The sequence below is a fragment of the Setaria viridis genome, chromosome 9 (assembly GCF_005286985.2).
Source record: "Setaria viridis chromosome 9, Setaria_viridis_v4.0, whole genome shotgun sequence".
NCBI classification, from domain to species: domain Eukaryota; kingdom Viridiplantae; phylum Streptophyta; class Magnoliopsida; order Poales; family Poaceae; genus Setaria; species Setaria viridis.
Genome location: NC_048271.2, coordinates 24,532,133 through 24,555,447, shown reverse-complemented (window position 1 = coordinate 24,555,447; position 23,315 = coordinate 24,532,133). Strand labels below are relative to the sequence as shown.

The 23,315-nt window shown below is 50.4% G+C and overlaps 1 protein-coding gene across 1 annotated transcript; it reads right to left on the bottom strand.

Annotated features, from left to right (window-relative positions):
* Window positions 1-554: 554 nt before the first annotated feature.
* LOC117839482 (alpha-L-fucosidase 2) lies at window positions 555-22,181 on the bottom strand. Its single transcript, XM_034719821.2, has 10 exons — window positions 21,827-22,181; window positions 19,802-19,947; window positions 18,796-19,727; window positions 17,941-18,073; window positions 10,581-10,739; window positions 9,795-10,019; window positions 9,512-9,613; window positions 9,277-9,412; window positions 8,662-8,857; window positions 555-1,039 (listed from the first exon to the last, which is right to left on the bottom strand). The coding sequence occupies exons 1-10, from the start codon at window positions 22,074-22,076 to the stop codon at window positions 733-735; spliced, it is 2,586 nt and encodes an 861-aa protein (XP_034575712.1). The 5' UTR covers window positions 22,077-22,181; the 3' UTR covers window positions 555-732.
* Between the last annotated feature and the right edge of the window lie 1,134 nt (window positions 22,182-23,315).

Here is a 23,315-nt window from a genome sequence, read left to right as displayed (position 1 = left end):
AGTTTCCCAGATGAGACAATCATGATTGCACAAGCGAATTGGACATCATTTTACGGCAAGGCAGCACACTAACTAATCTTGCCTGCTCACTCAGGAATTCAGGAATAGAATGCGACAGAGAAGGTTACTCAACCTAACGCAGAAAGAGTTGCTCAGGAGTAGCATTTGTTCACATGGTATGAATTCCTACCTAAATTTCACCAAACATAACATGTCCAGTACGTTGCAATTTAGGTGAGAAGCATTCATAGCAAGCAACAACGTGAAAGGATTCAAGCAACAGATCAGTGGAGTGTTGAACTGCCAAGAAGCATGCATGCCGGAGATATTTTTGCATGCCTGTTCTCGAACTGGAAAGAGGCCAGCGATAATGAACAATAGCGCGCTGAGTGACGAAAACTAAGATGGGTGATGTAGGCGCGATGCCAAAACCTAGAGGACCTTTCATCTCTTACCTGTTCTGCAGCACGTTTTCATCCAGAGGAAATGTAGACAGAAATCACAGAATGCACATGCCCAGTGTAAGATGGTGCGATGTCTACACATGTACGCACTGAAACGCAAATGAACACATTGTATAGCTCAAGCTGAATGTTGAAACATGAACAGCAAAGCACAAGTTTGATATGTGCGATGGTTTATTGAGATTGATTATTGGCTGACTCTTCCCAGAAGACTTCTTGAATCTTCTCAGCCAATTCTACCTTCCGATTGAAGCATAGATATGCGCTATCACAGTGGCCAAGTCTTCAAGCACTTCAAATCCCTGCCGAACCTGTAGACTTGACCCGAAGAGAGGCTGAAGGGGGCAGTCCGGTCTGCGTAGTGTAGCCTTGCAAAGGAAATCTGCTCACTACTAGACCACAGCAGAGCTTCACGGAGGCCCCCTTCCTTCCAGCTGATGTTTACAGTCACACCACCTCGGGCCTTCAGGCCTTTAACACAGCCATGAGGCCACTTGCTGCGTGGTAGAGCAGGGAGCAGGTACAAGTCAGTCCCAGTGCTCTGTACCAGCATTTCCGACAGTGCAGCTGGGAACCTGTAAGAAAAGACCATTAGGACATGCACAACTTGGTGCTCTAAAAATAGCAGTGCGACTAATACTAGGTTTTTTCTTGAGTAGCTAATAGGTTTTAATTTGTTTCATCACATGTTGAAGGGCCTAAAGGCCTCTTCAAACTGATGGTTTTAAAGAGGCCTGTGGAACAGAGCAGCAACTCCACATCACAAAAGCATTATGATAATTTCAAGAAAAAATATGTACTTTTAATGAACTATCACAAAACTGCATTTCGACAAGAAATATTTGCAAATCAATATGTCATTGACATGTCACATGGTAGTTTCCACCCCATCTTTGTTGGACGTGTCAACTATGACCTGCTCATCATGATGTGGCAAAGGAGCAGTCAACCAGACAAAGGAGTTCATGCCATTTGGATGATGGATTTCCAGGCCACTTTGGTTTCTTATGCGCCATAGCAGACACAACTTATCATATGTCACAGGTAGGTCCAGCTAAACATATTCAGTAAAACTTGCGAAAGGTATGCCAAGCAGGGGCGGATCCAGAATGGAGCTGCGCCCCGGGCTGAGCTGCTGATTCACGCCTCCTGACCTCCTTTCTCTAATTGAGATCATAGTTTTTTAAGGCTAAACACCACATATGTTAAAGAGGCTACATGGGCTCGCCCCAGGCTGCAGCCCGGGCAGCCCGGGCCCTAGATCCGCCCCTGATGCCAAGAAATGTAGCTTTTCTCATAAATCTATTGACTGAATGTGTTGTTTTCTAAAAGCTTTCCTTCGAAGTGCAGTTTTCCGAAAGAATAGCGCACTATGGCCTTTTTTTAGAAAAGGGAATATGTATTAATATTCCAGCCTCTGTACTGATTGATGGCACACTATGGCTTGCAGTTCTACATTTTGTATGACCCTATACGTATAGCTGGTAGTGTAGCAAATATCTAGGGTAGGTCTCTTGCCTCCCAAGTCTTGCACCCCTATATATGCGCCCACTCGGCTCATTGCAATACATCCCATGATTTACATGCATTCTATCTTTCCTACTCTATAAAACAGCGATGGAGAAGGGATAAAGAAGAATAGTCTCGGGCATCGAGTTCTACACATGTTGGAACACATGGAAGGAGCGAAACGCAAGAACATTCCACCTTGAAAGCCATTCTAACAATAGTTATTTTTGAGGATTCAAGAGGATGTGAGGAGAGCTTTCCTTGAGTTGGCTCTGGATCATGTGTTTTCCTTTAGTAGTTTTGTGATTGTCTGTGCCTGTGTTGTATTGCTAGTTTATTCTTTTGTTGCTTGTTTCAGCTGGCACACTTCACTCCACCCTTTGTCTATTAAGCACCTTCAAATTCTCTTCTTTTAAATAAGCCTCCTTTCCACAAAAAAAAAGGTGCAGATTTGTGTAGCTTAATCAAACCTAGTTGATTTAGTTCTTTTAAACTTACTCAGCATAATCCCTACAATCACAAATATAAGTAGTTTTAGGTGTGTCCTAAGTCAAAACTTGACTTTTGACTATCAATAGCTGATCCTACTGCTGGATAAGTCTTGCTGGTTGTCTTGCTGCTGGTCTTCAAGGATCAGCTGCTGTACTAGGCCTTGTGTTGCTGGTCCTGCCTAGGACTGCAGCTGTTGTTGACTGGAGGACGGTGGGGCTGCAGCATATGCTTGCTGCAGCACCACCTTTGTTGACTACTTTTACGGTAGGATAGTCCTAGGCATCTTAGACTAAATAGGACAGCATCAAAAAGGCATCTTAGACTAGCATATGCCTTGATGCTTGGCTGGTTGGCTGCTTGGCCCCAACCCTTGGTTGGACATGGTATTGTGGAAAGAAAACCCAGAAAATTGCCCCAACTCTTCCTAGTGCCATCCTCTCGATGAGAGTTACAGTTCAGATCCTAACAACTGGTATCAGAGCCGTACTATCCTGTAGCTTGAACATCTCCTGCTCACAACCCTCCCCAGCCACCTTTCGTCCCCAGCCGGTAGCAGAAGCACTGGCTGTCCCTGCTCACTCCTCTCCCTCTACGCAGACGAGTGGCAGCTCGTCGAAAGCAGCCTCTTCCCCACGCAGCCCCCCGGTGGCGCGCTATGTCCGCAGGACAGTCTCAGCACTCGGTCGCCTCGAGCGCGCGGCGTCGGCAGGAGGCCGAGCTCGCTGCGGCAGAGGAGCGTACCCGAGTGGCGGCGGAGATCGCTGCGGCGGCGGCAAGGGCGTCCAGGCTGGCGGCGGCGGAGCTGGCTGCAGCAAGGGCGAAAGCGGAAGCGGCGACGGCGGCAGATGCGGCACGTGTGGCGGCAGCGGAGCTCGAGACTCTACGTGGCGGTAGCATCAGCAGCGCTACCTCTGCCGATGGCGGTACCGACGTAGAGCTCGTGCAAGCAAGGGAGGCGGCGCAGGAACGGGCGGCTCAGTGGGCAGCCGAGCACCCCCGCGGGCGCGGCGGCGGCAGTCCAGACGGGCGTGCACGCGCCGGCGGCGCTCCAGGCGGGGGCGCACGCGACGACCGTGTTCCTAGCGGACATGGTGACCGCGACTTCCAGGGCGACCCGCACATCGACGTCGCACTGGAGGTCCAGCGATTGCGGGAGAGGGCTGCCCAGCTGGAGGCGGAGATGGAGTTCGATCGGCGGCATGGCGGCTGGGTCGACGGAGAGCGCGGCCCTTATAGGCAGCGTGGCTCTCCCTCCCCGGACCGCCGTCATGGTCGCCACGGGGCCCATGCTATTGTCAGGGAAGTCGGCCCCGGTGGTGGGTGGCCTACCCTCACCAAGACCAACTACGTCGAGTGGGCCGCGGTGATGAGGGTGAGGCTCCAGGTGCGGCACATGTGGGAGGCAGTCCGGTACGGCGACGTCGACTACGATGAGGATCGACGGGCGCTGGACGCCCTCATCGCTGCAGTCCCGCCCGAGAAGCGGACTGCCAAGGAGGCTTGGGACGCCGTCGCTGCGGCACGCATCGGCAGCGATCGCGCCCGCAAGTCCACACTGCAGGCACTTCGCAAGGAGTGGGAGAACCTGGCCTTCAAGCCAGGTAAGGACGTTGATGACTTTGCTCTCCGTCTCAACACTCTGTTGCAGAAGATGGTGCAGTACGGCGACGACACCTACAGCGAGGAGAGAGCTGTCGAGAAGCTCCTCCGCTGCGTACAAGAGAAGTACAAGCAGATCGAGGAGGCGATAGGTCGCCTCAAGGTCGTCGACAGCGACGAGTCACAGCCTCCCTCAGGCCTGTCATCATTGGCGGGAAGCTCCATTTCACTCAGGAGCAGTGGGAGGCCCGCCAGGGTGATCGGAAGAAGGGGGAGCCTTCTTCCTCGACAGGCGGCCGCAGGCGCTGCAAGCCACGCAAGGCGCCCAAGGCTCGACGAGGTGCCGAGGGCGGCGCGCGAGGAGGCGCCCAGGGTGGTGCTGGCGGCGCGCGAGGAGGCGCCCAGGGTGGTGCCGCCGGCGAGCACAGGCCGCCACGCGACGACACGTGCCGCAACTGTGGCAGGCTTGGCCATTGGGCCAAGGACTGTCGACAGCCAAGACACGGCCAGGCTCACGTCGCACTAGCGGAGGAGGAGGAGCCGGCTCTACTCCTGGCACATGCAAGCATCGAGCTAACTCCAGCGGCATCGGCCGCAGCGGTTCTCCTCCACCTTGACGAGCCGAGGGCACACGCCTTCCTTGGCGACGGCTCCAGCAACGATAGGACTGGGGGGTGGTGCCTCGACACCGGCGCTACCCAGCACATGACCGGTCGGCGAGAGTTCTTCACCGAGCTTGACTCTAGCGTCCGAGGCACCGTCAAGTTTGGGGATGCCTCCGGCGTAGAGATCAAGGGTGTCGGCTCCGTCATCTTCACCGCCGAGTCTGGAGAGCACAGGCTGCTCACCGGAGTGTACTACATCCCCGCGCTGAGGAACTCTATCATCAGCCTGGGACAGCTGGAAGAGAACGGTTCGCGCGTGGTGATCGACGACGGAGTCATGAGGATTTGGGATCGTCGTCGTCGCCTTCTTGCCAAGGTAACTAGAGGCGCAAATCGCCTCTACATCCTTAATGTGCAGGTGGCACAACCCTTCTGCCTCGCCGCTCGTCGGGACGACAAGGCGTGGCAGTGGCACGAGCGCTTCGGGCACCTTCATTTCAAGGCCCTGAAGCGGCTCAGTGCCAAGGAGATGGTGCGAGGCCTACCATGCCTTGATCACGTGGAGCAGTTCTGCGATGTCTGTGTGTTGACAAAGCAGAGGCGGCTCCCCTTTCCCCAGCAGGCGAGCTTCCGAGCCAAGGAGCGGCTCGAGCTCGTGCACGGGGACTTGTGTGGCCCGGTGACACCGGCCACACCCGGAGGACGACGCTACTTCTTGCTGCTCGTCGACGACCCCTCCCGCTACATGTGGGTGATGGTCCTCGGCAGCAAGGGGGAGGCCGCGAACGCCATCAGGCGCACGCAGGCTGCTGCGGAGGTGGAGTGTGGCCGCAAGCTGCGCGTGCTGCGCACCGACAACGGCGGCGAATTCACGGCGGCTGAGTTCGCGTCGTACTGCGCTGATGAGGGCATTCAGCGCCACTACTCCGCGTCGTACAGCCCGCAGCATAACGGCGTCGTTGAGCGGCGCAACCAGACGGTTGTGGGGATGACTCGGGCCCTCCTCAAGCAGAGGGGGATGCCGGCTGTTCTCTGGGGAGAGGCGGTGGTGACGGCTGTCTATATCCTCAACCGCTCGCCCACCAAGGCGCTCGACAGCAGGACGCCATACGAGGCTTGGCATGGGCGCAAGCCGGCGGTGTCCCACTTGCGGGTCTTCGGCTGCCTCGCGTTTGCCAAGGAGCTTGGCCACATCGGCAAGCTTGACAACAGGAGCACTCCAAGAGTGTTCATCGGCTACGCGGAGGGTTCGAAGGCCTACCGCATTCTCGACCCGGAGACACAGCGTGTACGCATAGCGCGCGATGTTGTGTTCGACGAAGGGCGAGGATGGGCGTGGGACAAGGCGGTGGACGACGGTTCGACTCCGACGTACGACGACTTCACTGTCGAGTACGTCCACTTCGAGGGAGCTGGGGGAGTAGGCAGCTCTTCTTCGCCAAGCGTGCATACCCCAGTCCCCAAACATCCACCGACTCCGACGCCTGCTACTCCGGCGTCGCCACGCTCTCCAGCCGCGACTTCGGCTGCGACGAGATTCTCGCCGGCACCACCACAGCCGACGACGCCACGTACTCCAGCACCGACGGCCACCCCTCCGGGCACGCCTACCTCGACACCAGCTCATGTCGAGCACAGCCCGGTGGAGTTCGCTACTCCGCTCTCTCACGATGAGGAGCGCGTCGACGCGTACCACGACGACGAGCAGTTACGGTACCGTACGATGGAAGACCTCCTCGGCGACCAGCCGGTGCCGGGACTGGTGCCTCGCGACTTGGAGGCACAGTTGCACCTTGCATGCGACGACGGCGAACCTCGGTCTTTCGCGGAGGCCGAGAGACACGCGACATGGCGCGCTGCGATGCAGTCGGAGATGGACGCGGTTGAGAAGAACCGCACCTGGGAGCTTGCTGACCTCCCTCGTGGTCACCGTGCAATCACCCTTAAGTGGGTGTTCAAGCTAAAGAGGGATGAAGCCGGTGCCATCGTCAAGCACAAGGCTCGCTTGGTGGCACGCGGGTTCGTGCAGCAAGAGGGGATCGACTTCGACGATGCTTTTGCCCCCGTGGCACGAATGGAGTCCGTGCGACTCCTCCTTGCGCTGGCCGCCCAGGAAGGCTGGCGCGTTCATCACATGGATGTCAAGTCGGCGTTTCTTAACGGCGACTTGAAGGAGGAGGTCTACGTACACCAGCCGCCGGGTTTTGCGATCCCCGACAAGGAGGGCAAGGTGCTGCGCTTGCGCAAGGCCCTCTATGGCCTGCGGCAGGCTCCGAGGGCGTGGAATGCCAAGTTGGATTCCACGCTCAAAGGGATGGGCTTCGAGCAAAGCCTGCACGAGGCGGCCATCTACCGGCGGGGCAATGGAGAAAATGCCCTGCTGGTGGGTGTCTACGTCGACGACTTGGTGATCACCGGCACCAAGGATGCGGAGGTGGCGGCGTTCAAGGAAGAAATGAAGGCCACCTTCCAGATGAGTGACCTGGGGCCTCTCTCCTTCTACCTGGGAATCGAGGTGCACCAGGATGATTCCAGGATCACGCTTCGACAGACCGCCTACGCTAAGCGCGTCGTGGAGCTAGCCAGGCTCACCGACTGCAACCCAGCTCTCACTCCGATGGAGGAGAGGCTGAAGTTGAGCCGCGACAGCACGACGGAGGAGGTAGATGCTACGCAGTACCGGCATCTTGTGGGGAGCCTTCGCTATCTCGCCCACACACGGCCGGACTTGGCATTCTCCGTCGGCTACATCAGTCGGTTCATGCAGCGACCGACGATGGAGCACCAGCAGGCCGTGAAGAGGATCGTCCGCTACGTGGCGGGGACCCTCGACCACGGTCTCTTCTACCCGAGGTGTCCCGGGACGGCACACTTCGTCGGGTACAGCGACAGCGACCACGCCGGCGACATCGACACCAGCAAGAGCACGAGCGGGATTCTCTTCTTCCTCGGCAAGTGCCTCGTTAACTGGCAGTCGGTCAAGCAGCAGGTGGTGGCGCTGTCTAGTTGCGAGGCTGAGTACATCGCGGCCTCCACTGCTTCGACTCAGGCGCTTTGGCTTGCCCGACTGCTCGGTGATCTCCTTGGCAAAGACACTAGAACGGTGGAGCTCAGGGTGGACAGCAAGTCCGCTCTGACCCTGGCAAAGAACCCCGTTTTTCATGAGCGGAGCAAGCACATCCGGGTGAGGTATCACTTCATCCGAGGCTGCTTGGAGGAAGGAAGCATCAAGGCGAGCTACATCAACACCAAGGATCAGCTTGCGAACCTACTCACTAAGCCCCTTGGGAGGATCAAGTTCCTTGAGCTCTGTTCCAGGACTGGGATGGTCCAACTTTCCCACAAGACGACGCACAAGACTTAGGGGGAGAATGCTGGATATGTCTTGCTGGTTGTCTTGTTGCTGGTCTTCAAGGACCAGCTGCTGTACTGGTCCTGCTGGTCTTCAAGGATCAGCTGCTGTACTAGGCCTTGTGCTGCTGGTCCTGCCTAGGACTGCAGCTGTTGTTGACTGGAGGACGGTGGGGCTGCAGCATATGCTTGCTGCAGCACCACCTTTGTTGACTACTTTTAGGGTAGGACAGTCCTAGGCATCTTAGACTAAATAGGACAGCATCAAAAAGGCATCTTAGACTAGCATATGCCTTGATGCTTGGCTGGTTGGCTGCTTGGCCAGCTATAAATATGTATCCCCAACCCTTGGTTGGACATGGTATTGTGGAAAGAAAACCCAAAAAATTGCCCCAACTCTTTCTAGTGCCATCCTCTCGATGAGAGTTACAGTTCAGATCGTAACACCTACTAGATTCATCATGAAAAGTAGTTTTATAATACATAACCTTTTCTATTTGGAAGAATATATTTTTGCAGAAATTGATGATCAAACCTTCACCTTGTATACTATATCAATATCCTAAACTGCTTATATTTGAGATCAGAGAGTATTATGCTATGCTATATAAACCAGATCCAAGCTGAATGATCATGTTTACCCGAAATTTGCATCAATTTGGAAAGGTGGATGTGCAGTGAACAGATTGCTGTACAGGCCTCCTTCCCTTGAAACCTCATGTTTTGGATCCACCAAAGTGATTAGCTGCAGTATCATTTTGTATGCATGTTCACTGTTGTGAAGATGTGCCCATAGGGCCATCTTCCATGAAGTAGACCAACCTGGGCCTTCATCACCTGATCAATGGATAAGTCAGTACAATATTAGCAAGGACAAAATGAGGTATTTCTCAGACTAAACAAACTGAACATTGCAAGCAGGGTCATAAAACTGTTCAAAAAATTACACACTGATTCTATATATAACTGAAAAAGGAAACCTCTAATCTGTCAGCAAACACTTGCATCAGCCTTTGCAAGTGTCATGTCAGTTCTGAGCAGGAAAAATGAAGAAGAAAATAATTTTAATGTATCAAATGAAAGCACACTGTCCAAAGAAAACAATTTTGACACCTGATATTTCTAAACGTATACAAGAACGATGACTTTGAGATTGATTTCCCTTTGAGGAATCTGTTTTCAGTAGTTCTACTCAAACCAAAAACAACAAAAAACTAAAACATATTCTTATGCACATTCACTATAAAAAAATGTACCTCTTTTATAAAGACTATTGGCAACCGCTTTGCAGAGGTCAGGTGTTTGCTCAAGTGACATAGAATGTCCAGGGTAAAGACCAAACAAGTGAGAGACATGTCTATGATGAACCTCAGGATCCTGAAAGTCTTGTGCCTGCACATAGAACACAAGTATTAAAAAAAATGACTGCACTGAATATACATCAGTTAGGAAATTGAATGATAGATAAAAGAAATAGCAGCATTCACTAACCCACTCCATGATTGTACCATCTCTAGCAACTTTCACTGGTGGGAGATTTGGCAGTGCCTTTTTTATTCTCTGAACCACATTAGTGTCCGATTTCCCTAAAATCTGGTAACAAAGAGTAGTTTTTCATAATCTATAGTTATTGCCAAAATAAATAAATGATTCAAGAAAAAAATAGAAATTAAAATATGATTCATAGCATACTTATTTTAAAACTATATATGATTTATTTAGTATGGACATGATAAGGACTTTGTTTTTCTTTTCGAAAAGATGAATGGCTTACATCAGCAGATAATAGAACAGCTGAGAAAACTTCACGTATAATTGACATGTCCATAGTTGTTGAGTAGCTCACACAGGCCTTCTTACCATCTGGAGCAATAAAATAATGTTCTGGAGAAGTAGAAGGATTGGTTTCCAAATATTCCCTGTGTCCCTCAATTAACCAATCCAACAAAAATGAAGCTGATCCTTCCAATAGTGGATATGCTGTTTTCTCTAAAAATTGCTGCAAGGAAAAAGGAATAGATCAGAATCACATGTTCAATTTGATAGTGGCGCAAGATATTGCCAGAAAATGGAATTACCATCAAGGGATCACTAAATAAAATTTGTGACGACACTACTCTTTTAATATCTGCCTATGGAAACACTAAGGGGGTGTTTGGTTCTTTAGGGCCTTCTAAAATTCCTGTCACATTGAATGTTTAGATACTAATTAGGAGTATTAAACATAGACTAATTATAAAACCAATTGCACAGATGGAGACTAATTTGCGAGACGAATCTATTAAGCCTAATTAGTCCATGATTTGACAATATGGTGCTATAGTAAACATGTGCTAATGATGAATTAATTAGGCTTAATAGATTCGTCTCGTGAATTAGCCTTCATCTGTGTAATTAGTTTTATAATTAGCTCATGTTTGGTCCTCCTAATTAACATCCGAACATTCGATGTGACATGAATTTTAGTCGGGACTAAAGAACCAAACACCCCCTAACAATTTTCCCTTTTTAGTGTTGGACACGAAAATAATGCATATTTTGTTCCTGCATCATTGCTCACTTTGTCCAATGTAAAACTGTAGTGCTCCCAAAGGTGAGTGGCAAGCCATGGCCCACCCATTGGCCATAGAGCCCACACAGGATCACCAGCATCCGGTGATGTTTTTGCCCACAGGTCTGTGACTTGATGACTGACCCAGCCGCTAGCTTCGTAATTCACCTGTCAGGAAAGAGTATAAAAAATAGATGTAGAAAAACATGAAATCTCTACCTAGAATTTAGGATGCCTTGTTAGAATTTAGGAAATAACTATTGTCTGTCAATGAGACCCACATCTTTTTATTTACACTGCTTCGATTATAACTGCACACTAGTATAGACTTTCAATAATATCAACTCAGCCTCCTATTAGTTTCTAATACTAATTACTGACACTGTCCCTTAAGATGGGACAATGATATGAACCATGCGCTTTCATCTCTACAGGCAAATCATCATGTTACATAACCATCAAGACTGAAAGCAATAGAGATGCGTGGAAATAGTAGATTAATTAATTGAGAGACAATACAGTCACATATATAGGGGAGGAGGATCCTAGGCGAAAGGAAACCTAAGGGATCAGGACTCCTCCCCGTATCTCTATCTTAACCAATACAAACAGAATCCAGCCGGCACTAAAACAGCCAGGCGCAGGACCTAATCCTTATAGGACTAGGACTCTTTCTAACAAACCCCCCCCCCCCTCCGCAGTTGAAGCGTCCGTGGAGCGAACGTTGAGACTGGACCGAAATTCAGTAAAGACCGAAGATGGTAGTCCTTTGGTGAAGATGTCAGCGAACTGAGACGTCGTCGGAACATGAAGAACGCGAACATCACCAAGGGCAACACGCTCTCGGACAAAGTGAAGATCGATCTCCACATGCTTTGTTCGCTAATGCTGGACAGGGTTAGAAGACATGTATACCGTGCAGATGTTGTCAAAATAAACCAGAGTTGCCTTGCGCAACGGAACATGCATCTCAGCAATTGACGGAGCCATGTAGCTTCAGCAACGGCATTGGCGACCGCCCGATACTCAGCCTCAGCACTGGAACGAGAGACCGTATTCTAACGCTTGGACGACCATGATACAAGATTGTCCCCGAGGAACACGGCATAACCAGAAGTTGATTTGCGAGTGTGTGGACAACCTACCCAATGTGCATCAGAGTAGACAACCAGCTCGGATTGAGAGGAGGGGCGTACAAGCAGTCCCAAATGAAGTGCTGCGAACATAGTGTAGGATACGCTTAAGGGCAGCCAGATGTGGTTCCCGCGGGTCGTGCATGTGTAGACAAACCTGCTGAACACCATATGCAATGTCTGGGCGAGTGAAAGTCAGGTACTGAAGCGCTCCTGCCAGGCTGCGAAAATCAGTAATGTCCTTCACTAGGGCACCATCTGCAGGAAGCTTTGGATTCACGTCGACCGACGTAGTGCAAGGTTTGCAATCACTCATGCTAGCTCGCTAAAGAATATCAATCATGTACTGCCGTTGGGAGAGGAAGAGACCTGAGGGGGTGTGCTGGACATGCATGCCAAGGAAATGATGTAACTGACCGAGATCCTTCATTGAGAATTCTTGCTGTAGAGCGTCGATAGTGCGCTTCAGGAGAGATGTTGAAGAGGTAGTCAGGACTATATCATCGACATATAGCAACAAATAAATCAGATCATCATCGAGGCGGTATATGAAAGAAGAGGTGTCCGACTTGGCTTCAACAAACCCAAGCTTAAGAAGATAGGAAGCAAATCTGCTATACCAAGCCCGAGGCGCCTGCTTGAGGCCATAAAGTGATATGTTCAGGCGACATACATGATCTGGACGGGCAGAGTCCTCAAATCCAGACGGCTGAACACAATATACTGTCTCAGTCAGGTTCCCATGCAAAAAGGCATTGTTGATATCAAGCTGATGAATCGGCCAACCATGCGAAAGAGCCAGTGAGAGAACTGTACGGACTGTTGCAGGCTTGACTACTGGACTGAAGGTCTCTGAAAAATCAATACCTGACCGTTGAGTGAAGCCACGGAGCACCCACCATGCTTTATAGCGCTCAAGGGAACCATCAGCCTTGAATTTGTGCTTGAACACCCACTTCCCTGTCACAACATTAGAACCCGGCGGTCGAGGAATGAGATCCCAAGTGTTATTGGCGAGAAGGGCAGAGTATTCTAGTTCCATGGCGGCACGCCAATTTGGATCAGCGAGAGCAGCACGATAACTCCATGGTACTGGAGACAAAACTGAGGTCTCGAAGAGAGCAGGGAACCGGATGCCGCGCTTGCCCCTGGGGACCATGCCATGTTGATTGATCACCGGATCAATGGGCACGGCGCCAGCAGGAACAGCAGGCAGCGAGGCCGGTGGTGCGGGGACGGGTGGCGAAGACGAGGCCGGAGGCAGCGCGGGCTGTGGCAGCGCCCGAGAGGTGCCCCCTCTGGCAGGTGTCGACGAGGAGCCAAGGGGGCGACGAGCGTAGACCTGACCGCGAAAGCGGGCAGCAAAGACATCAACGGGTGACGACGGCGGCGCGGGCTGTGGCAGCGCCGGAGAGGCGCCCCCTCAGGTAGGTGTCGAGGAGCCAAGGGGGTGACGAGCGTAGACCTGACCACGGAAGCGGGCAGCAGAGACGTCGACGGGTGACGGCGACGGCCCCCCTGGAGGCGCAGCCTGAGGCAGGCGCCTCCCACGGGCCAGCACCGGGGAGGAGCCAGAAGGGGGCGACAGGGCTGCAGGGAAGCCGGGGGGTGCTCCTGTGGGCGCCAGGCGGCGAGACAGCGAGGCTGCGGCGTCAGGATCGCGCAGCGGGCCGCCCGGCGAGGGGTCCGTCTGGTCGAGGCTAGGCAGGAGGCTAGACGCTGGCTGGGAGGCAACCCGAGCCACGCCGGCGTGGGATCCTGGTGCTGGCGAACCTGCAGAAAACAAAGGGGGCGATAGCGCGAAGGGAGCTGGAACTGGATCAGTCAAGTCATCCAAAAAATCAAAGGCCGCACGCGTGGGGGAAGACGCCTCCAAAAACGGAAAGGAGGATTCGTCGAGGACCATGTGGCGCGATATGATGACGCGGTTGGAATGACAGTCAAGGCAAAGATAGCCCTTGTGATGTGGGGAATAGCCAAGGAAAACACAAAGGGCGGAACGAGGAGAAAGCTTGTGCGGAGCGGTGGCGGCGAGGTTAGGATAACACTTACAATCAAAGACGCGAAGATGCTCATACGAGGACGGAGACCCCAGTAAGGTGTAGTGTGGCGTCGAGAAGGAGAGGGTTTTGGTTGGAAGGATGTTAAGAAGGTATGTGCCAGTACCTAGTGCCGCGGCCCAATAGGTGGGAGGGATGCTTGCCTGAATCAACATGGTGTGAATGACGTTGTTGATGGAGCGAATGATGCGTTCAGCTTTACCGTTCTGGGCGGAGGTGTAGGGGCAGGACATGCGCAGGTGGATGCCATGGGACAGGAAGAACATGCGGGCGCGGAGATTATCGAACTCGCAACCATTGTCGCACTGAATGCCCTGGACGGTGGCGCCAAACTGTGTGCGGACATAGGCAAAGAAATTGGTGAGCGTAGAGTAAGTGTCAGACTTGAGCTGTTGGGGAAACGTCCACAGGTAATGGGAATAATCATCCAAAATAGCCAGATAATACTTGTGACCAGAGACACTGACAACGGGAGAAGTCCAGAGATCACAATGTATTAATTGAAAAGGATGAGTGGCACGAGAGGACGAAGCATGAAAAGGTAGGCGAACATGACGACCTAACTGACAAGCTTGACAGAGAGTACTGCGATCACTTTTATTACAAGGAATAGCCGAGGAGTGCGCTAATTTGGAAAGAGCCTCATGGCCCGGATGCCCAAGCCACTGGTGCCAAAGAGATGACGTGGACGCATAGAGAGCAGAAGCAGGCAGCCGCAATGGGTAGAGGGGACCGGAGCTATCACACTTGACGATCACGCTCCGAGTGGGTAGATCCTTCACAGAGCAGCCAAAGGGGTCAAATTCCACAGAGTAATTGTTGTTAGTGGTAAACTGGCGAACTGAGATCAAATCCTTAATAAGGGACGGAGAAACCAAGACATTATTAAGGCGGAAGTTAGGCGACAAATGAGCAATGCCAGAAGAGGTAACAGGGATGAGATGCCCATTACCAACAACAATATTGGATGGAAGATGATGTGAGGAAGATGTGGGAGAGACTATACCAGCGTCAGATGTCATATGGCTAGAAGCTCCGGTGTCGAGGTACCACTCATGTTGTTGCGGTTGCTGCAGAGACACGGTCTGGAAATTGGTGGCCAGGGCCTGCTGATCCCAACCAAGAGGTGTCGAGGAGGTGCCGACGTAGCTAGGGACCGGCCCATATGAGGCTGGAGGGACCCCCCACTGACCCGCCCATTGGCCAGGGGAACCGACGAAGAGAGCCTGGGGCTGCTGCTGGGCAGTCCCAGCAGGAGGACGTGGGGCAGACGGCGAGTGCTGACCAGGCCACATGTAGATGGCGCCAGTCCAAGGGTTGACATAGCTGTAGCCGGAGGGAGGCTGGCCCGGGGAGGAGGTGAGGGCGCCGGCTCCAGAGTTGTTGCTGGAGTTGTTGTCTCCTGTCTTCTGGCCGCCGCGCTTCCCACGCTTCAAGCGCTGCTGCTGCTGTCCAGAATTAGAGCCGCCCCCCGAGCCACCCGTGCCGCCCCCGGAGCCACCTGCGTCTCCCCCGGACTGCGCTGGGGGGAACGCTGGGGCGGCTGCTGCGAAGGGGGTGGCTTGGGTCCACCAGAGGCGCTGAAGCCGGGCACCGCGGCGAGAGCAGTGGCGGGGGCAGCCTTGGCCATGGTGAGTTCCTCGAGAGCCAAATTGTAGCGGACCTGCATGAAGCTAGGAAGGGGGTTGGTGCGGCGGATGTGAAGATCGAGCGCGAGAAAGCGCTCGTTGAGGCCCCGGACGATGTTGAGGACGAGGGTCCGGTCGGAGACGGGTTCGCCAAGATCACGAAGATCCTCAGCAAGCTTCTTGTAGTGGCGGCAGTACTCAACAATGGGAAGATCCCCCTGAGAGAAGGCCCGGAACTCCTGGTCGGCGTAGAGAGCGCGAGTCGTGCGGTTCCCAAGGAACTGTGACTCGATGGCGAGCCAGAGGACGCGGGCAAGAACGCCGCGCTGTGACACCGTGTCGGCGAGGTCGTCGCTGATGGTGCCGAAAATCCAGGTGCGAACGACGGCGTTCATGCGCACCCAATCCGGCGAGGCAGGGCGACGTCATCGGAGAGGACGTGGCACTCCAGGGAGAACTTGGTGAGGGTGAGCATGAAGGATTCATGCCACCGGGCGTAGAAGGTGGAGTGGACGTCGAGGAGGAGCGGCACGAGAGCTCGGATGTTCTGCATGGCGACGGCCTGGGCGTGCAGATTGAGCAGAGTCGCGGCTTCATGGTGGAGAAGAGCCGCGTCAAGGAGGGGGGTCAGGGGCGCCTTCTTCGGCGGCACAGAAGGAGGCAGCGTCATCCTCGGGCGATGGGGCCGCAGCCGCTACACGCTCGCAGGCGGCGCGCTCCTGGGCGGCACACAGACGAGCATCGGCCACGTCGCGTTCTTGCTGCGCAAGAGCAGCCTCGCGATCAGCATTAGCCGCGCGGGCGAGAGCGGCCGCGCGTTAGGCCTGGGCGACTCGCTCGCGTTCCTCGTCAGCAGCGCGAAGGTCTTCAGCGCGCTTGAGATCCGCAGCAGCGTCGACGATGGTGTCGGGGTCCTGGACCTTGCCAGGGTCGACAATGGCAGCACCAGAGGTGGCGCCAGCCATGGAGCAGCGCCGGGGGAGAGGGGCGAGCTGGAGTAGCACCAAGAAGGAAGCGCGCTAGGGCTACGCCAGGAAAACGGCGCGCTGGAGCGGAAGCGAGATTGAGGAGAAGAACCCTAAACTCGTGATACCATGAAAGCAATAGAGATGCGTGGAAATAGTAGGTTAATTAATTGAGAGACAATACAGTTACATATATAGGGGAGGAGGATCCTAGGCGAAAGGAAACCTAAGGGATCAGGACTCCTCCCCATATCTCTATCTTAACCAATACAAACAGAGTCCGGCCAGCACTAAAACAGCCAGGCGCAGGACTCATCCAGGCGCAGGACCTAATCCTTATAGGGCTAGGACTCTTTCTAACAAAGACTACTGCAAAATAGGCAATTGCCACCACTAACACCATTACTACACTAGTACCGCCACCACTGCATCCACCATAAGCAAAATTACCTTGGCCACCAGAAATGCACCCACTGCCAGAGCCATAAAATAGAACTTTATCATTTAACATCTTGTCGTTGGCCTTGGTCTCTACCAACTCTACTAGGAAATACCAGCACAACGTTGGCATCGTTGGCATCGGTCCCTTTCCACCACTACTAACTGGAAGCCCCTAGCAACCTCATCCTCCACTATGCCTCGACATTCAAGCCCCTAGCTAACACCTCAACTTGCAGTTCCCCAGCATAGATTTTTACAAGATCAACATCTTCCATAGATAATCACAATAACTGTGACAAAACAATAAGGGCAACACTCAATATTTGGTCAGACAATCATACAAGAGGACAAGGTTTAATTGCTCCCAAACCTGTAAAACCCTTGGATCCTCGCCTTTACCTAACTTTATATTTCATTTTTTTATTGCTTTGATTCCTTATGGTAGAGTTGAGAAGAATCACAAGAAAGGTTTAAACTCCTTAATGATGAGGCTAACAAGAAAGGTTTAAACTCCTTAATGATGAGGCTAAGTTATGGTGCCTCTGGTTGACAAAGGGCTTAGCACCTTATGGCCTGTTTAGACCCTGGCAGTATGGTCATTCCTCCTAATTATGGTGGCATGCTGATTTAGTATTTTTTTTTCCCTTCTGTGAGTGTTGAGTGTGTTTTTGTGTGTGTGGGTGTGTTTTGAGTCCAGATTGACCCTTCAAAGTTGCTCTTTGTCCTACTTTACGGGGGTGGGGATCCTTGTCCATCTAGGATTTGCATATGAATCCTTTTGACCTACAGGTCCCCGTTCTAAAAGAATTTGAATACTAGTAGGATATGAATAATTTTTATTCACAGGGACGATTGGAATTGTTTTAACTTGAAAGATGCAAGAAGCATAACATAGAATTTGCCTATTACTAACTTCAAAATCTGCATTCAGATTTACACCATCATATTATAAGTTAATAGCATATGGATTGAGAAAAATTCTCCACAATCCTGATGTAAGCAGCCAACACATTATGTATTCTCACTGATATACTAGTTGCAACGGTAAGTTCAGTAGAGAGTAGAAAAAACAATGTTAGTTTTCTCAGTGGTATACAAGGTAGAAAATTGCAACGTTCAGATATTTCTACCAGTTTACTTACTTTTGCTGTCTTAGCCCCATTGACTGATAGGGAGCCAATAAAGTCAAACAGTGGTTCTTGGCATTCACTAAGGTTACATGGAAGCGCTGGCCAGTAATTCATTTGCAGATTTATATTTGGATGGGGAGCTGCACTGAGAAGTCAAACATACATAATGTTAATTCAATCATGGGCTGGTGGAAAATATTGGAAACAGGAAATATGTAAGAACAAGATAATGCACACATAAGAACCCATAGTTTATTTCCAAAAAAATAAAATGAATCAGTACTAACTAGAAAAAAACAAAGGAAACAAAACGTTTTTTAATGTAATGCGGAAAACCAGCATTGGGAAGATGTGCAAATTTGACAATTTTCTACATGATTGTTTGACACTAAATATTTTCCCCTTTTTTCCTTTGCTAAGGTACTGACAGGATAGTGACTTTAAACAACTCTAGAAGTCAAATTATTATTGATGTCAACAAATTAAAATATATAATACTAAGGCTCAGTTTATGTGGTCCTTAAATAAAGCTGATGTGGAAAAGTGGGTCTGAAAATTTAAGAAGTTTGTGTGGCACACAAACTAAAGTTACAAAATATTCACTTATGGGGGGGAGGGGCGGGTTATTCTTCTCAGATTTCTACTAATTAGTTTGTGTTTAGAGCATTACAGTATCTCCAATAGCAACTTGACCTAGACAATAGGGCTTAGCCAAACACCAAAACACTTTGCCAATAGGGTGAACTTTTGGTGAAATCATTATTCTGCTGCTGCTATTTCCATATTTATAGCTATAAACAATAATACTCCACGAATCCATAATTTAATAGTGCAGATAAAACAAAATATGCCATTGTAAAAACCTACTCCCATGGTGGTGAAGGGTCATTGCTCCATATCCCTTGCAGGTTGGAAATCTGGGTTCCCGGCCTTGAGCACGAAATGAGTAGATAGCGGCCAAATTGAAACAGAAGTTCTACCAGAGAAGGGTCTTCATTGTCCTTAAAAGTAATAATTCTGTCTACTGTAGACTTCACAGAATCATTAAGGACTGCCGATCTAGTGCAGTCAGCTCTTTGAAAAGCATAATCTGACACAGTAGCATCCTGAGAGCCAGCCTCTGCTGACTGACCTAGTCTATTCTCCCAAAGCTGATAATTACAGTCATGTGAAAGTTGCAAGGAAACACGCTGGAAAAGACTCTGGTAATCATCCATGTGGTACGCTTTTAGCTGGGAATATGACAGGCTCCTAGCCACACTTAATGTTGTGAAAGCAGATACCGTTGGATCCAGTTTAGATTCTGAAGGTTTGATAAATGGCCCTTCAAATGAAGTAGCAGCTGCAAGAAGTAAAATAACAGAGTCGGCACCATCAAGTTTCAGCATCTTATCCTTTAATATTTTCACTTTGCTATTAGCACCATTTGTTTGCAGGTAAAGAATGGCACAAAATTTAATTCCAATGGGATGATCAGAGGTCTTGTTGTCTTTTTGAGGCCGTTCACCTGGACAGCTACCCTCCATGATTATTTCATTTGCATCTGTTACACGGATCTTATGGTCTAGTGGAGTAGTTAAAGACACTGTAAAAGAAACATTTCCTGGTTTGTTTGCAGAGATTTTAGTCGCAATGACTTGATGTGGGTTTGAGGAGAAATGTTCCCTTGAGTAGACTACCTCGCCAACAGTATATGTGACATTGACTGTTGCAGTGTGAAGATTTAGCTCTCTTTTGTAATTCGTGTGCTTGATATGCTTACCAAAGATCAGATCAATATCCCCAAGAGGTTGGTAGACCTTCAGTAAAATCATAGGTTATATTTCAACTTGGGTATGTCTCCAAAAGGAAAATCCAAAAATACAATTTATACCTGTGTTTGGTCACCAGAGAGATCATATGCAGCAGCTGTGGCTTCAGGATACTTTCCATTGTCAACAAGGTTCCTTACTTTAGAAAGAACAGGAGGTGCTTTGGGATTTGTATAATTACCAGGTCCACCTGTCCATAGAGTGTCATCTGCGACAATATCTTTTCTTTGAGATGTTCACAAGTATTTTTAATGAAAAGCAACAAGCTCTAAAAAGATTAAAGGTAACTAAAAAGGTATTTGCAGAAATATGAAACATAGATTTTAAATTCAACAATTTGAATGCTCCAATCAGAAACATTAAGTGAGGACTGTCCCCGCCAGAAATAGAACATAACTAGGCATGCTTTGCTCTTTAACAAAAAGAGGTATCAATGCCTAAAATTTGTTTCAAACACAGTTTGGGAGCACAATTGAAAAGTCTCCTACATAATTATGTCTGTTTTGAACTTAATTTTAGGGGAATCATCATGTGAAAATCTGAACAAGCAAATCTATTGAACACATTTGAATGAAACTTATGAAATTTCAAAAATTCTAAGAAAAAAAAGCACATCAGAGTTTAAATTTGAACCACTACATCATGCATAGTTTTCAGGAGGTTAAAAGCCTTTCAAGATTTGACACCCAGACCCACGTCATTGACTCAGATTGACCCCACATGTCATTGTGATAAGAGTGTCAATTCTTGAAAGGCTCACGAATTGTAATGTCAAATATCAAAATCTCTTGTTTCCTTTTACCAGATTAGCAGTTTTACCTGGCATGCAGCCCACATTTTCCTCAGCATATTAGCAAACCAAACACCAAATAGCGGCAGCAGAATAAGATAAGCAACCGTACGTGGCAAATGCATTTGCAGTGCTCTATGTTTGTTAATGAATCAACCAATTCTATTATTCTTTTATTCTCTTATAGTCTTACTTTTTGTGTATTGCAGCTGATTAATCAGGTATGAACCTTTATTGTACAAATCTTGTATCTTGGCTGGCCTAGGCTGCTTCTGTTCCCATCCATCCTGCCTAGAGCATACTTCAATGGCCATGTAATGTGTCGAATTGTTTCAGGAATAAAATAGAATAAACAAGCAAGCATCACATGATCTGCGGCTCTCTCCAACCGACGCCCCGCTGGCCCATCAGGCATCAACCATCATTCTCAAGATGAATCTGATGGAATAATGGGCTTGGCCCATTGCAAATTTCAGAAATTTCAAATAAATCTCAAAGGCCCATGTGGGCATAAGTGGTGCAAACCTTTAGTCCCACATTACTAGTGGAGGAGGATGACCAACATAAATATGGAGGTTATCTCCACTCCTCCAAGCTATGTGTGTGGGGAGAAAAGGAAAGCTCCACGCGCGCACTCGCCTTGCCAAGCGGGGGCGATGGGCGCCGGCGCGCGACGCCTACGTGAATGGTCCGTCGAAATCCAGCCCCTCTACCAAAGAGACATCTAGTCGAGCTAGGGTTTTTGAGGGTGAATAAGGTTTTTGGGAAGCGCTCTGCGCGACTGCTCAAGGTCTTCACCACGGCTCGTCCTCCGTCCAAGTCCGGCGTTGCGGCGTACCATCATCTTCGACGCTGTCTGCTGCGCTCCGTCCGCAACACCATCGTCATCCACTCAGCACCACTCATCATCACGGCTACACCCGCTTAGTACGTACGCCGTGATACAATCTGTTATTTCATCATGTTTTCTGAGATCATGATGTTGTGCTTGATGTTGCCTAGTATGTTAGAGAATTGCATGCTAGGTTTTGTTCTTGTCATGATAAATCTACTTCGGAATTTAATCCTGCAGTTGTCTAATTTTCCAACAGAATCACAATCACCCACAGCCCACAATTAGATAAGACTCGCTCATGAGTTATTTAACTGCCACCATTTATCTCCAGATTAATCAAACCCAAGGCTGAATAGGGAGCAGAGAAGTTGACTACCAAGAACCCAAGATTTTTTCGAACTAAACTTGAAGTAGAGGAGCAGGGCAGATGGATCATGGATAGAGTGGAAGCGGTCGACTTACGGTTAAGCTGGAGCCTCTCGGATTCGACGCCGCCCCACACCATGGCGCCGAGGCGACCATTCCCGATAGGCGCCGCGTCGGTGAAGTACCTCGCCGGCGACGCGAACACTACCTTCAGGGGCCGCGCCTCCTCATCCGCCGCCGCCGCCGGCCACCCGGCCGCCGCGGCAACGGCCTCCGCCTCCGCCGGCCGGCGCACCCAGACCCACTCGGCGCCGGCGTCCGAGCCACAGTCGCCGTCGCTGTCCATGGGGGGCAAGCAGAGGAGTACAGCTACAAGCAAGTGACCTGTGACTCTGAGGCTGTGACTAGGACTCTGACAAGTGACAAGCAAAGTGGCGGGTGGCGGGCGACGCGGCGTGAGATGAGCGCGAGGTCAAGTACCCGGACCCGTGTTTTGTAGGTGCACATGAAAAATAATTTTGCATATTTATCCACGCAGTTTAAGTTTAAGCAAACGTATCTGGTGGAAACTATCTCCCTATTTACCTGTACAACCTTGAAACTATCTATCTACCTGTATAACCTTGAAAATTATGAAACAAGACCACAAGATACTAATCCAATGGATAGGATCAAGTGTGGGATTATTTTACAGTTAAGTCCCCACCTGCCGGCCAATTTTTCCGAATTCCCTTGAAGCCAGGCATCTGTTTCTCCGTACACTTCTGCCCTTCCATCGCGACTCCCTTGTGATAAGGACACCACGAGTACATCTACACCAGCAGCACCTCAGGCGCCTCCAATTGCTCCTCCACCTCAGGCGCCTACAGTTGATCATCCAGTTGGGCCAATCACTCGGGCCCGTGCGAGAGAATTAAACTTCATCATGCTGTTAAGGAACGAAGGCCCAGCGGAATAACAAGATGGCCCAACAGGGCAGCCCAGGTGGGGCGCCTAGGGTTGGGAGTCGCGGCCCTCCCCCTGGTCGCGCGCGCCCCCCTCCTGCCGTGGCGCCTCCTCCGGACTCCAGGAGCTGCGCCCCCTTTATTTAGTCGAAGTCCCTTTTGTTTACAACTTGAGTTTTGTTTTACATATAGCTTTAGCTACTCTCGAACACGCGCAAATACGCGCTGTCCTCGTGTGATTCAGAACTCCACCTTCGAGTGATATTGAGATTGCTCGCGTCTTTTTCTTGTTCGTTTTTTCGATTGCGTGCAGGAAACGATCTTCGTGATCAGGCTGATTTCGCACTGGCGAGGTTGGTAACCATCGGGAGTTGGTTCAGCGATTGCATTCGCGCTTCGGGTTCGCTCGTCGTAGTCGGATCGTGAGGGTCTACTTCCACCAAATCGAAATTATCTCCACTCACCGAAAGATCGGGCACTCCGCCTCTATCAAGTGGTATCAGCTTTCCAGGTTGATCGGTGAGTTTTAACGAGTGTTTTCCCCTTCCTACAATCCACAAAAACCAAAACATTTTTTTTCAGGTTAGATCCTTGTCCCAGCAACCGTTTAGCCTCGCATATTCTTTCAATAAGTGTCTTTG